The sequence below is a fragment of the Ailuropoda melanoleuca genome, chromosome 15 (assembly GCF_002007445.2).
Source record: "Ailuropoda melanoleuca isolate Jingjing chromosome 15, ASM200744v2, whole genome shotgun sequence".
Classification (NCBI taxonomy): Eukaryota; Metazoa; Chordata; class Mammalia; order Carnivora; family Ursidae; genus Ailuropoda; species Ailuropoda melanoleuca.
The window spans coordinates 10,805,970-10,821,194 of NC_048232.1; the positions used below are offsets into that span (position 1 = coordinate 10,805,970).

The window sequence follows — 15,225 nt, forward strand, 5'->3', positions numbered from 1 at the left end:
TATCACAAAGGTCCATTCCTTCGCAGACTTTTATCTGATCTCCAACCATGGTTAGTGCCCCCACGGTCTTTCTTTTTTTTTTTTAAGATTTAAGAGAGCAAGCACACGCACACATGCGCATGCTGGGGTACGGGGCAAGGGAGAGGAACAGAGAGAATCCCAAGCTGAGTCCCCACTGAGAATGGAGCCCCGTGTGCAGGGCTCTATCTCACAACACTGAGATCATGACCCGAAATCAAGAGTCAAGACACTTAACTGAGCCACCCAGGTGTCCCTGGCCCCACTGTCTTAACAGACACAGTTCTTTGTACTTTTCCTACTTTTCCTGTGGCCCCATTCCTACTCTCCTTCATATTCAAATTTTTGAGGCCCTGGCTGCTCCCCACTAATGTGGCTGTTAAGTCCATAGACTTGTTAATATTTGTCTCGCCCATGTCCCTCAGTACATTATCTCACAAAAGAGGTCGAGACCCTAAACCCAGTACCTCAAAACAAACAAACAAACAAACAAACAAAAAACCCTCCACACATTAGAACCCTTCAAGTAAGTCAAACTTGAATGATGCTATGAAAAACCTAAAGGATGGTAGAAAGAAATATTGAGGTAACTAATGTTTTAGAAACTACTCCTCACTCAGGGCTTCAATTGTATTTATATGGGGAGATGCCTTTTGAAAAATTTTAACTGACAAAACTGAGTAGCAGGTATCTAAAATGAGCATTTTATATATATTTTCCTTATACTTCTAGAAATATTTCAAATATTTCAACACTACTCTCCATAAAATATAAAGTAAAATATACCTTAAGGTAAGAACATCTTTGAGACTAACCAAGAAGTTTTTATGGTAACACAAGGGTCACCTGTAAGGTGTTCTCAACAAAGGATAACCTCAACTATCATTTTCACAAAAACAGCCTAATTTTTTAATACTACTCAGCCATCAAAAAAGGGAAAGAAATATTGCCATTTGCAACAACATGGATGGAACCAGAGTGTGTTACGCTAAGCGAAAAGTCAATCGAAGAAAAACAATTATCATATGATCTCACTGATATGTGGAATTTAAGAAACAAAACAGAGGATATGATCATAGGGGAAGAGAGGAAAAAATAAAACAAGAAGAAATCAGAGAGGGAGACAAACCATAAGAGAATCTTAAGTACAGGAAACAAACTGAGGGCTGCTGAAGGGGAGGGGGCAGGGGGATGGGGTAACTGGGTGACAGACATTAAGGAGGGCACATAATGTAATGAGCACTGGGTATTATATAAGACTGATGAATCACTGACCTCTACCTCTGAAATCAGTAATATGTTATATGCTAATTGAATTTAAATAAAAAATATAAATTTTTTAAATATCCTAATTTTCACATTCAGTATATTTTAACTTAAATTCTGAAGAAGAATGTTATAAAAAGAAACTGTTTTATTATTCCTTCAGTTAGTATTCAGCACCACCCTATCCCCCATTTAATATATATGTTATATATGAAAAAAAGAGAACAAAACTGATCCTTTAAGAAAAACTTTCAGGTAAAAACTTTTGGTGTTTGGGTGATAGTATGTTACTACATATGTTACCTGTAACACATGTACCACCGTGGTTGGGATGTTGTGAGGGATGCTGTGCATGTGTGGAGGAATGGGGGATATGGGAACTGTGTACTTTCGGCCTAATTTTGCTGTGAACCTAAAACAGCTCTAAAAAACGAAGTCTAATATTAAAAAAAAGGTTTTGTGTGTCAAAGGACATTATCAAGAAAGTAAAAAGACAACCTTTAGAATGGGAAAAATATTTGCAAATCTGTTAAGGGTCTAATATCCAGAATATTTTAAAAATTCTTACAACAAAGAGGCAACTTAATTAAAAAATGGACAAAGGACTTAAAAAGACAGCAAAAATATACAAATGGCCAACAACCACATGAAAAGATATGCAACATCACTAGTCATTAGGAAAATGTAATCAAAACCACAATACCACCTTTACACCCACTAGGACAGCTGTAGGAAAAAGAAAATCATATAATAACAAGTGTTGGTAAGGATGTAAAATAAAACCAGAACCCTTGTACATGGCTGGTATGAATGTTAAAATGGTTCAGACACTGTACAACACAGTTTGGGAGTTCTAAAAGTTAAACACAGAAGTCTATATCTCTTAATCCCCCTCACCTATTCTCATCCATCCCTTTGCACCCCTTCCCTCTGGCAACTGCCAGTTTGTTGGGTGTAATAAATCTGTTTCTGGTTTTTTCTTTTTCTTTTCATTTGTTTGTTTTTCAGATTCCACATATAAGTGAAATCATACAGTATTTCTTTGTCAGAATTATTTTACTTAGCATAATATTCTCTACGTCCATCCAACAACATCCAAGTTGTTGCAAATAACAAGATTTTATTTTTATTTTTTTAAGATTTCATTTATTTATTTATTTATTTGAGAAAGAGTGAGCAAGAGAACACAAGCTGGGGCAGGGGGCGGGACAGGCGGGGGTAAAGGGAGAAGCAGGTTCCCTGTTGCAGAGAGCTCGACATGGGGCTTGATCCCAGGACCCTGAGATCATGACCTGAGCAGAAGGCAGACACTCAACCTACTGAGCCACAGGCGCCCAAGACTTTATTCCTTCTTATGACTGAGTAACATTTCATTTTATATATATGCCATAGTCTCTTTATCCATTCAGATCTATCAACAGGTACTTACTTTGCTTCCATATTCTGGCTACTGTAAATAGTGTTGCAATAAACATAGGGGTGCATATATATATCCTTTCAAATTACTGTTTTTTGTTTTCCTTGGGTAAATACCCAATAGTGGAATTAGTGGATTGTATGGTATTTCTATTTTTAATTTTTTTTTAAAGATTGTATTTATTTATTTGACAGAAAGAGAGACAGCCAGCGAGAGAAGGAACACAGGAAGGGGGAGTGGGAGAGGAAGAAGCAGGCTCCCAGCAGAGGAGCCTCATGTGGGGCTCGATCCCAGAACACCGGGATCACGCCCTGAGCCGAAGGCAGACACTTAACAACTAAGCCACCCAGGTGCCCCTTTATTTTTAATTTGAGGAAATTCCATCCTGTTTCCTATTTGTAGTACCAATTTGCATTCCCACCAACAATAATGAAGATTCCCTTTTCTCCACATCCTCACCAACACCTGTGATTTCTTGTCTTTTTGATACTAGCAATTTTGACTGGTGGGAGGTGATGCCTCACTGTGGTTTGATTTGCATTTCCGTGACAAGTAGTGGTGTTGAGCATCTTTTCATGGTCTATTGGCCATCTGTATGTCTTCTTCAGAAAAACGTATATTCAGATCCTCTGCCCATTTTTCAATCAAATGATTTGGGTTTATTTGGTACTGAGTCGTAGGAGTTCTTTATATATTTTGCATATTAACCCCTTATCAGATATATCATTTGCAAGTATCTTCTCCCACTCAGTAGTTATTGTAATAACTTTGTATGGTAACAGATGGTAACTACAGGTATAGTGGTGAGCACTATACAACATACAGAATTGTCTAATCACAATGTTGTATACCTGAAACTAATATAACATTATATGTCAACTATACTTCAATTAAAAAAAATATTACATAACCCTNTAGTGGTGAGCACTATACAACATACAGAATTGTCTAATCACAATGTTGTATACCTGAAACTAATATAACATTGTATGTCAACTATACTTCAATTAAAAAAAATATTACCACATAACCCCGCAATTCCTAGGTGTATACTCAACAAATTGAAAATAGGGACTCAGGTAAGTACATATTCATAGCAGCACTATTCACAGTATTCACAGTAGCCAAAATGTGGTTAACAGCTCAAAAGTCCACTGATGGATAAATGGTAAAGCAACCTGTGATACACAAAATGAAATGTAATTCAACCACAAAAAGGAATGGAGTACTGACAAATGCACAATGTGGTGTACCTCTAAAACATAATGCTAAGTAAAAGAAGTCAGACACAAAAGATCATAGATCGTGTGGTTCCAGTTGTATGAAACACTAGAAATAGATAAATCTATAGACACAGAATGCAAATTGGTATTTGCCAGGGGCTACAGAGAAGGGAGGAATGGAGATAAACTTAATGGGTACAGGAGTAATGGAATGTTTTAGAAGTATGTGTTATAAGACTTGTACATCAAAAGCAAAGAATGTTACTTTCTAGTTTTAGTATAAGATACATCAATTACTAATCTTAACATAACTCAGAAAGCAGTGTAACACAGGAATTAAGGGCCCAAGTTATTCATTAACGAGGATAAAATTTCAGATTCACCACTTACTAGCTGTGTAAGTTACTTAAGCCTGGATAGTTACTCAACCCCTTTGTCAAGTTTCCTCATCTGAAAACAGGGACAACAGTAGCTGCCTCACAGGGTTATTATGAGAATTAAACAATTTTTTACTTATAAAGTACTAAAATGATGTTTGGCATGAAGTGATTATTAAATAAAAATTACCTGCTATTGTATTTTAAATGAGTTCCCTAATAAATATATCAGAATACAAAAGTACATTTAAAAAAAAATTATCTGCTTTCCCCGCCACCATTCCCTCCCATCTGCCCTCTATCTCTACGGTATGGCAGAATTCCCTTTAGAGAACATGGTGTGACTGGCATTCAGGATCTCCCACTACATTAATGATCTCAAAGCTTATGATTTCTCTAAATCAACTCTCCCTTACAAAGAGGTAGGGGCATCTGGCCTAGAAGGAGTCAGAGGTAAAGAGCACTACAGAACTAACACTTTCCCTAACAATCCAACTGGGGGAATTTCAGATCTTACCAAGATCTCAAACGAATTCATTACGTTATAAACAAACATTTTCAAATTATTTCACATTAACATAAATGTTTTGGCACTGTTGAAAGTATGTCATTTATCACCCTTTCATGCTCCAATCCAGACTACTCTGTCATTCATTTAATCTAATGATTCAATGTTCATAATGCAAAACTAGTAACTAAAAAAATACTTTTACAAATACTATTTTGAAACTAATTTTTATAGCACTTAATGTAAAAATTTATCCTCTAGAATTACCTTTGGAATCATCTTTGTTAGGATCTTTATTCTGACAACTTTTCTCGTTATCTTTAAACAAGATGGCTGGAACAAAAGCTTTCAAATCAATGAGGTTCTCATAAAAATTCCGAGCATCTTCATCTTCCCATATACCACCTTCCAAGTCATATTCTCCAGGCTTACCAGGTGTAAAGATATCAATTCCAGGCCCATGCTCTACGATAAAATAAGCCAGAGGGAATTAAAACCATTTCAGGTGTAATATGCAAAACCACATGACAATATTTTATATTTTCAATTTTACAACTGATGACTTTTAAGTGTTTCAATTAATAGAAGCTTCTTCCATCAACAAACACTCTGGATTGTTCATGTAATCATCTTTTTTTTTTTTTAAGATTTTATTTATTTATTTATCAGAGAGAGACAGCCAGCGAGAGAGGGAACACAAGCAGGGGGAGTGGGAGAGGAAGAAGCAGGCTCCCAGAGGAGCAGAGAGCCCGATGCTTAACGACCTAGCCACCCAGGCGCCCCCATGTAATCATCTTTAACATCAAATCAGGACATACTAGAGGACAGCATACGAGAAAGATGTTTTTTTCTCTTAAATGTTTTAAGCAATTAATATGAGATTAAGTAGGCAGTTAATATATTAGGCCTACTTTCAGGAAACTTAAAAATAAGAAATACATAAGCCTGGCCATTCCTAAAACATCCACATCTCCCATAAAGCATTTTTTTTATGACTCCCAACCCTCTGTATATCACAATATCTTCGCAAGTAAACCAAAAAAAAAATTTAAGATTTTTTTTTTTAAGCAATCTCTGCACCCAACGTGGGGCTCAAACTCACAACCCTGAGATCAAGAGTCACATGCTCTCTGGGGCGTCTGGGTGGCTCAGTCAGTTAGGCATCTGCCTTCAGCTCAGGTCATGATCCCAGGGTCCTGGGATCAAGGCCCGAGTCAGGCTCCCTGCTTAGCAGCGAGTCTGGTTCTCCCTCTGCCCCTCCCCACCCTACTTGTGCTTGCATGCACATATGCTCTCTCTCTCTCTCTCAAAAAAAAAAAAAAAGAGTCATATGGTCTGCCAACTGTGCCAGTCAGGCACCCCAGAAGTAAACCATAAACTTTTAATTAAGAAGCATCCCTTCTTTTGGTATAATCCATGGTATAAGGCAGGTTGCTATAAATGGTCAACTGATAAATAACTGGCAAGAAGAGAAGGAAAGATGAAGAAATATAAAGATATTTCAGTAGAAGGTAGAAAAACCATGTATATATTTGCACATGTGCGTGCACATACACAGTCTACCTTTCACATACAACTATAAATTCTTAAACTCAGAAGAGCAAAATTAATATCCAACTTCATGATCATTAGGTCACTCGTGAATTTATCTATTCTCACTGTGCTTCTCTCCTAACTAGAATTTTAAGTAGGAGAATGACCACGTAAATTAAAAATAACCATAAGAAAATGATTCATTTCATAGGCAAAATAAGACCAAAAGCAAAAATAACAGAACAGTGGCTCCCTAGCACACTCCTGATATACCTCACAGCAAATATATTTAAACACAGGACACTAAACCCATATACTATAAGAGAAAAGGCTGATAAATTTATAACTCTTGTTCAATGAAAAATATAAACAAAAGCAAAGGACAAACTAGAAGACAATACTGGCACTATTCATACAAAGAATTAATATTCACAATATAAAAAGCCATACAACCAAAGACCAAAATTCCAACAGAAAAATGGATAAAGCTTTTGAACAGGTAAGTTAAAGACCATATGAAAAGAACCTTAACCTCAGTACTAATCAGGATAATGTTAAAGTTAACATTTATCACTTCAACACATTAGATTATGTTTAAAAGACTGATACCAGCAAATGCTGACAAGACCATAGGGAAGTAAGCACTGTCATACCTTATCTAGAGTATAAATTAATACAGCATTAAGGAGATGTCATCTGTCAGTATCCATCAATATTTATCTTATTTTTTTTAACATTTTATTTACTTATTTGACAGAGAGAGAGAGAGAGCAAGCACAAGTAGGGAGAGTGAAAGGCAGAGGGAGAAGGAGAAGCAGGCTCCCTGATGAGCAGAGAGCGCGACACGGGGCTTGATCCCAGACCCTGGGATCATGACCTGAGCTGAAGGTAGGCGCTTAACGATCTGAGCCACCCAGGCACCCCAGTATCTATCAATATTTAAAATAAGTATAATCTTTGATCCAAACTGCAAGATTCCTTCTAGGAATCTATACCAAAGAAATAAAAGAAAATGTGAAGTAAGATTCACAAGGATATTCACCGTAGCACTGTTTGTTACAGAGCAAAACTGAAAAGAATCTAAATATCTACCAATAAGGGCTGACAATCTGCATTTATACACTCTGTAATATTAATCAGATACTAAAAGAAGAAGGCATATCAATCTGAACTCCGCACTTCCTCAAAAATATGTTATTGAAAGAGAAAAGTTAATGCAAAATAACATACTACATAAATTAACAATAAAGCTATGTATCAATATCTGATTATATATTTTACATATCTATTTTGTACTAAAAAGATGGACAGATTCTTATCAAACTGTTAACCATGGACAGCTTGGAAAATGGAAAGCATAAGATAGACTTTCACTTTCTACTCTATAATATGCATGAATATTTTACATATATGAAAAATGTATTTGCACGGTAATTATAAATTTTGAAAAAAATCAACTTCTGAGAAGCAAAAAAATGGTACGAAGTCAAAAAGCAGTAGATAATTATGGCAAATACTTGCAATGATGTAATGAAGAATAATTTCTTTAACATGCAAAGTGCTTTTATAATTCAATTAAAAATAGATAAATGTTTGATTAAAAAGGAAAAGGCAGGGATAAAGGATTCAAACCAGTATGTCACAGAGAAACAAAAGAGCCAATAAACTTAAAGAAAAGATGCTCAACCTCACTCAGAAGATAAAAATCAAGAACTACAATACAGTAAGAGTGTAAGGAAACACTCATTCTCACGTAGCTAGTGGCATGTAAATTTCTTTGGAAGAATATTTAACTTTATATATTTAAACTTAAAATGCATATACCCTATGGAAGTGTTGAATCACTATACTGTACACCTGAAACTAATATTACACTGGTATGTTAACTGACTGGAATTAAAATAAAAACTTAAAAAAATTATAATAAAATGTAAAAAAAAAGTAGTTGCAGAATAGCATATATAATATGATCTTATTTCAGCAGGGCAGGAACAAATATTATTATTATTTTTAAAGATTTTATTTATCTATCTGACAGAGAGAGAGAGCACAAATAGGCAGAGGAAAAGGGAGAAGCAGGCTCCCTGCTAAACAGGAGCCTGACACAGGGCTCGATCCCAAGACCCTGGGATCATGACCTGAGCTCAAGGCAGATGTTTAACTGACTTAGCCGTTCAGGCACCCCAGGAACAAATATTCTGATCACTTAAAAGTTTAGGCCTCTTCAGGCCAAGATGAGGTATCAGTGACCTAAAACAACTAAAAAACCAGGCAAACAATATACGTAAGTTTTTGAACACAACATCAGCACAGGAAAGTGATTCCTAGAGAGAAGAAACAAGAAACCTGAGCCCTATAATTAACTGCTTTAGCTTACTGCCTGATAAGATTTTCCGGTACAGCCAAGTACGGCAGAAGTGAAACCGACCCCAGCAGTCTCCATGAGATGAGAATGACAGAAGCTGAGAGTGTGGCAAGACTCTAGCCTACGTGGCTAGATACTGCAGGACAGAGTACCAGAAAAGAAAAAGCACAGACACAGACCTAAAAAATCGGCAGAAAGCGCCCCCTGACTATTCAACAGAATACTGATCAGCCCCTATGTGTGAGAGGGGTTATGTGTGAGGGTTTCCCAGCTGAGACTGGGAAAATAACTACTCATGAATCTTCCAATTCATGGGAAATCAGGTAGAGTACAGAAGGATATTGCTTCTGTAATAGGGAAAATTAGCCCTAGACTAAAGGCTGCACTGATCCCAACAAAGCCAACCTGAAAAGGATAAAATTGTTTCCAAGTAGCTTAACTGTGCCACAGAATGAAGGTCAATGATATTTCTAAGAATACAAAAATATCCAGCAGTTATCCAATTAAACATGATGAAAAAGCAAAAAGTAGAAAAAATACAAGAGCTATAGAGATCAATCAACTTAATCAATTAAAACCAATGCAAAANAAATTAGCCCTAGACTAAAGGCTGCACTGATCCCAACAAAGCCAACCTGAAAAGGATAAAATTGTTTCCAAGTAGCTTAACTGTGCCACAGAATGAAGGTCAATGATATTTCTAAGAATACAAAAATATCCAGCAGTTATCCAATTAAACATGATGAAAAAGCAAAAAGTAGAAAAAATACAAGAGCTATAGAGATCAATCAACTTAATCAATTAAAACCAATGCAAATATGACATATATGATAAAATTAGTAGACAAGGATATGAAAACAGATATTCTAACTGTATTTCATATACTCAACAAGCTAGGAGACTGACCAAGCATGTCTGAGACCATGGAAAATATAACCAGCTTCCACAGATAAAAATTACATTTCTATATAAAATTAATAGCATAGGGGCACCTGGGTGGCACAGTTNGAGATCAATCAACTTAATCAATTAAAACCAATGCAAATATGACATATATGATAAAATTAGTAGACAAGGATATGAAAACAGATATTCTAACTGTATTTCATATACTCAACAAGCTAGGAGACTGACCAAGCATGTCTGAGACCATGGAAAATATAACCAGCTTCCAGAGATAAAAATTACATTTCTATATAAAATTAATAGCATAGGGGCACCTGGGTGGCACAGTTGGTTGACCATCGGACTCTTGGTTTCAACTCGCGTCATGACCTCAGGGTTGTGGGATCTAGCCCAGTGACCAGCTCTATACTCAGCACAGAGTGTGCTTGAGATTCTTAGATTCTTTCCTCCTCCCTCTCCCTCCAGCTCTGTTCCTCCCTGTCCCCCCACCCATAGTGCTTGCTCTAATGAATAAAATCTTTAAAAAAAGGGGGGGCCCTGTTGGATATAATTCAAAGATATCTAATATAAAAGAACCAGAAGGAATGCATCATAAGATCATATGTGTTAATTATTTTCCTCTAAGTGCAAAGCCTTTTTCATTCATAGGAGTACTTCAAATAGTAGCTTNCATTCATAGGAGTATTTCAAATAGTAGCTTTTCAAAGTTCTTGTTAGGTCTTAATACTACTTCTTCATTTAAAACACCTTAAAGGCATGTTTAAAACTTAATTTTCAATCATATACATCTGACAAAGTAAAGATAAGTGATAGTGCTTACTGAAAAACCAATGTTTTTAGGGCTATCTTACCTTCTGGTGTTGGTTTGTCTTGAGGAAGATCTGGCATATTTTCATCCAAGAGGTCTGCTAAGGATTGAGAATTTGCCAGCAGCTTCTGATATGACATAGCAAATTCCTCATACTGTTTATGTCTATCTTCACTTAGCTCCCCTTTAGAATGGAGAATACGCCTATAAACAAATGATGAAATAATCTGATAATCTCATCAAAATACAAGTGATCATGTACTGCTACAATGGGAATGTTCTATAAAAGTGTATTTTATCACATAAGCTTTTTGCATGATTTTCTTCAATTTATTAACATTTTCAAGATGTATCTGAAAATTAAAACTGGTAAAATCAAATTCTCCTAAGCAATTAAATTTAATATTAGTTTAACATTTAACATTAATTCTTCCAAAAATATTGTGATTATGCCCACAGAAATGTAAAATTTAACAATGCCACTAAATAAAAATCATTTTAAAAGTATTTTGTTAAAGTCATACTCCCTTCAGACACAATCAAAAATACTTAACATACCTAAAAAAGTTACTATTCAAAAACAAGTTATCAAATCAGTATCCTTAAACTTCCACAATGATTTGAATCAAGATTTTTTGAAAAAGCCCACATCTTCCTAACAGCCAATTCTCAGCTTACTGTACAAGTATTGGTTATTTACCCATTTACCAAATATTAATTGAGCAACACACTTAAGCAAGGCCAGGCCATCTCGGGAGCAGAGAATACAACTAGTCTTCTACTCTACAAACAGGTCACTAATAAGCCACCCATAATTAGAAATGCAGACTACTGAAAATTTTCAAAATGAACAGTGAAGTAAAAACCTTCCTATAAATACAGATAGTTGAGATGTCTATATCTGCATCTATTTATAACTAAGTACATATGTAGTGTAACATGTGAAATCTATAAACCTTAATGCAAATACAATATAGGTTTCAAAAAGCCCATTGTAAATTAAGTCATTTTCAAAATATTTAAAAGTTTTTTTATTACTTGTCATTTGCATTTTCTTATGAACAAGGAAGAAAACGAGGTGGTTTTTTGGTGATATCTTATTAAAACTTACAGAAAATAAAGTGAAAAGCCATGCCTAAACTTACTCACCCAGCTTAGCTGGAACAATTTCCAAACTTTCCTATCTTATCCCATTCCTACCCACATAAACTTTTGCTTAAATGCTGTAACGTTCCAGCCAACATTTCCTAAGTTAGAAATATCAGCTTCCATTATAAGCACAAGGTAGATCAATGCATAGGTTACTATTCATTAAATCTAATCTTTTTTTTTTTCAAATCCAGCCTATTAGTGACTTAAAATGAAAAATTTTCACTCATTTTCTTATGATTTAGAAGTACATCAGTATCATTCTATGAACAAGAATATAATTTCTTTCCCTCTTTAACCATTTATTTCAAACTAATTTTACGGGAAAAAAACAGTCTTTCAGTAAGTTTTATGAATAAACTCCAAACCCAACATTCAAAAGTACTCAACCTGTGAAAGTAATGACTATCACTTTGAATAAGTGAGCTTGTCAGAACTTTTAATTAGAAGTGATATCGTTTTTGAAGATAAAAAAGACACTAAAATGAAATAAATTGTTTAAATAAATAATACTCAAAAGTAGGCTATTCTAAAATGTTCTGCAATGTATTATTAGAAAAAATGTTGATCAATAAAAACTTAGGAGTTTATTCTGTAGCAGATTATATGTTCAGAGCAATAATAACAGTCCTAAGAGATTTCAAAACCTCTACTGACAAGATGCAAAATTACTTCAGTACTTGAAAAGAAATTGGAAAATATCTCAAAATAACAGAACCTGGAACTTTCTCTAACAAGTTCTGACATTTTAGTAATCTGAAGAACATATACGCAGTTTTAGGTTAAACAACATTCACTAAGCATTTATGATATATAAGCAGCAACAAAGTGATGACAATTTTATCACAACAAAAAAGGAACACTTTTTTTCCAATATCAATCTCATTTTCAAACATTTGCCTGTGACTTTGCATTCCATCAATTAAAAGTGATTTAATTATCTAATAGTTCCCTTTGTACACATGCCAATTCCTTTCCAGTCATCTTAGAACAAATTTAAAACTCTGAAGTTCCAGAGTAACTCCTCACACTTCCCCAAATCTCAATCCCATGTCAAATTTTTTAACAGTACTAATTTACCTAACTGTTTAACTTACAAGTGCTTAGGTTACTACCTAGTGAGAACAGTCCTCAGGACAAAAGCTTACATTTTGGTGCATTTATTTTCTAATCATATCTTACACTAAAAACTTAGCAAGCAGCACAAGATACCAATGAAATGGCATTGGAAGAATTCTGTCATACACAAAACTTATACAGTCCTACATATTCTCTTTGACCATTTATTTAATATATTTACTGAACATCAGACTAAACACACAGCACATAGTAAGACTATAGATTTCAAGCACAGAATTAAATGCATCACAGGTACCTGAACATTCAAAATCCCTAGAATCATTTAGAAGTGCTCATCAAATTAAAATGAAACATTTTTAATGACTGTACTATATATGGCAGTTCTTTATGTTTATGAAGCCCATTGGAAAAGATTTTCAGTTTAACTTTTTTAGAAGACCTGTATGAGGGAACTAAACATTATGCAGCACATTTGATCAACGTACCTATTCTATTTGGTGTAAATCTCACCAAAATTTCTTATGAGAATTCCATGGGAATATATCACCATGCAAAATCAAGCTGAATATATGATTTATCACATATTTTAATTACCATCTCTTCAGAAACACATATATTCAGAAAGTTGAACAGAAGCCAGTCTTTTTGAGATGGTCATAAATTAGAGGGTAGGGAACTATTTCTGCAAATGGGCCAGATATAAGTATTTTAGGCTTCGCAAACCATATGTTCTTTGTTGCAACTACTCAACTCTGCTGATATGGCACAAAAACAGCCACAGTTAATACATAAACGAATGAGTGTGACCATGTTTCAATAAAACTTTGCTCATGGACACTGCAATTTGAACTCATATAATTTTAGTATTTCACAAAATATTCCTCTTTTGATTTTTCCCCAACCATCCAAAAAGTTAAAACCATTCTTATTCTTAGCCCACCAGCTGTATAAAAAATAGTAGTGGGTTTATCTGGCCTGTGGGCCATAGTTTGCCAATGCCCGTCATAATTCGAGTTCAATGAATCAGTATCATTGTTAAATGTATTATAATGAACACATTCCCTCTCATGACATCACTGTAAAATAGGGAGTTACTGGCAGCATTTTAAAGATATAAAAAGCAAGCAATGAAAACAAAATTAATTCCAAATCTTATTCATTATAATAAAAATACAAGGTAGTAGACCTCCTTCACCCAATGATGAGCTATCACTGTCTGGAAGCAATCCTAAGGTACATCAATCTTTGATTTCTAGGGTTTTTTATATTGCTAATTCAATACTGTAAAACTGACAGAAAATATCAAATAGTCCATTCTTAAGCATTCAATCTCATAAGAAAAGTCATAAATGCCTCAAAAAATTCTAGTATTAAAAGACATATTTTTGCTTTGTTTTCCTTTTTTAAATTTTTATTCTTATTGCTAGACACTCTTGCTCTTTTATTTTGTAGATTGTTTACTGCCGTTTTGCATTATTTTAAAAATACACATTTTCAAAATCATAAAAAGGTACAAGAGAAATTCTCATCAAGTCTTTCTGAAGGACTAAGCAGGCAATATACTACAAATAATAAATTCACATTTACTACTTACAATGAGCCAGATACTATTATTAAAAGTGCTTTTACACGTGAATTCACTCTACATCATTCACATTTATCTCAGAGGTAGAGTGCTACTGTTATTCCATTTTACAGACGAGAAAACTGAAGCACGGAGATGTGAGATAACTTGCCAAGAATTACAGAACTGAGTAAGTAACAGATCTAAGATTTGAACCCAAGTAGCCTGGCTCCAGAGTCCATGCTCACAACTACTGGACTATAATGCCTTCCAAATTAAAATTATCCACGTGGTACCTTATACTGAAATTAGAATGTCTCTCAAATGCATATATCAAAGGCAAGCCTTCTCACACTGGGGTGTTTATTTTATATCTTTTTGGGTCCTTCTGTTTGGATCTGACTTGGTAAGCACCAAGTCACTACTGTGTTTATTAGACACCTTAAAATTAAGTGTAAGTACTAAATGCAATGATGATGAGTAATATGGAAATTGTGAAAAAATACAGTATGAAGAGGTATGAAAGAACTGGATCTGTCACTTCTATATAAGTCACAATGGGCAAGCTCTTTAATCCCTAGATCTGATCACCTTCAAAATAGAGGTATTTCTTTCAAGTGTATTATGAGGATCAATTAAGATCATGCATGTGATGTACTTTATCAACGTAAAACAGTTATTTTAATGAGAAAAAAATGCCACAGCCCACTGTAAAAAAGGCAAGAACTTCAATACCAAATATTATTTGATCTTATATAAGCCAAATTAAAAAAGAAAAAAAATCTTGGCAAGAACACAGAAAATCCATTTTAGCTTTGACCTTATACAGTCATATAAAATAACATAGGACACATGGCCAAAATCTTTAAAAAATTAACCATGAAGTAGACCCAGAAAAACTACTAGGTTTTACTCTGTCTCCTTTAGCAATTTGTTAAATTTTCAAGTGAATTAAATTTTCTTTTGGTTCCGTTTTAGAATTCGGTTATGGATGTCTTATAATCTTGTATG

At 34.6% G+C, this 15,225-nt stretch overlaps 1 protein-coding gene across 2 annotated transcripts in view; it reads right to left on the reverse strand.

Moving 5' to 3' along the window:
- The window catches only part of UPF2 (UPF2 regulator of nonsense mediated mRNA decay), a 108,723-nt gene that overhangs the window by 79,253 nt on the left and 14,245 nt on the right, over positions 1-15,225 (reverse strand). For both annotated transcript variants that reach the window (XM_034643478.1, XM_002925150.4), the window contains exons 4-5: positions 10,465-10,625; positions 5,077-5,274 (exon numbers count right to left, since the gene is read on the reverse strand). In XM_034643478.1, the coding sequence (XP_034499369.1) occupies positions 5,077-5,274; positions 10,465-10,625 (359 nt within the window). The remainder of the gene's footprint in view (positions 1-5,076; positions 5,275-10,464; positions 10,626-15,225) is intronic.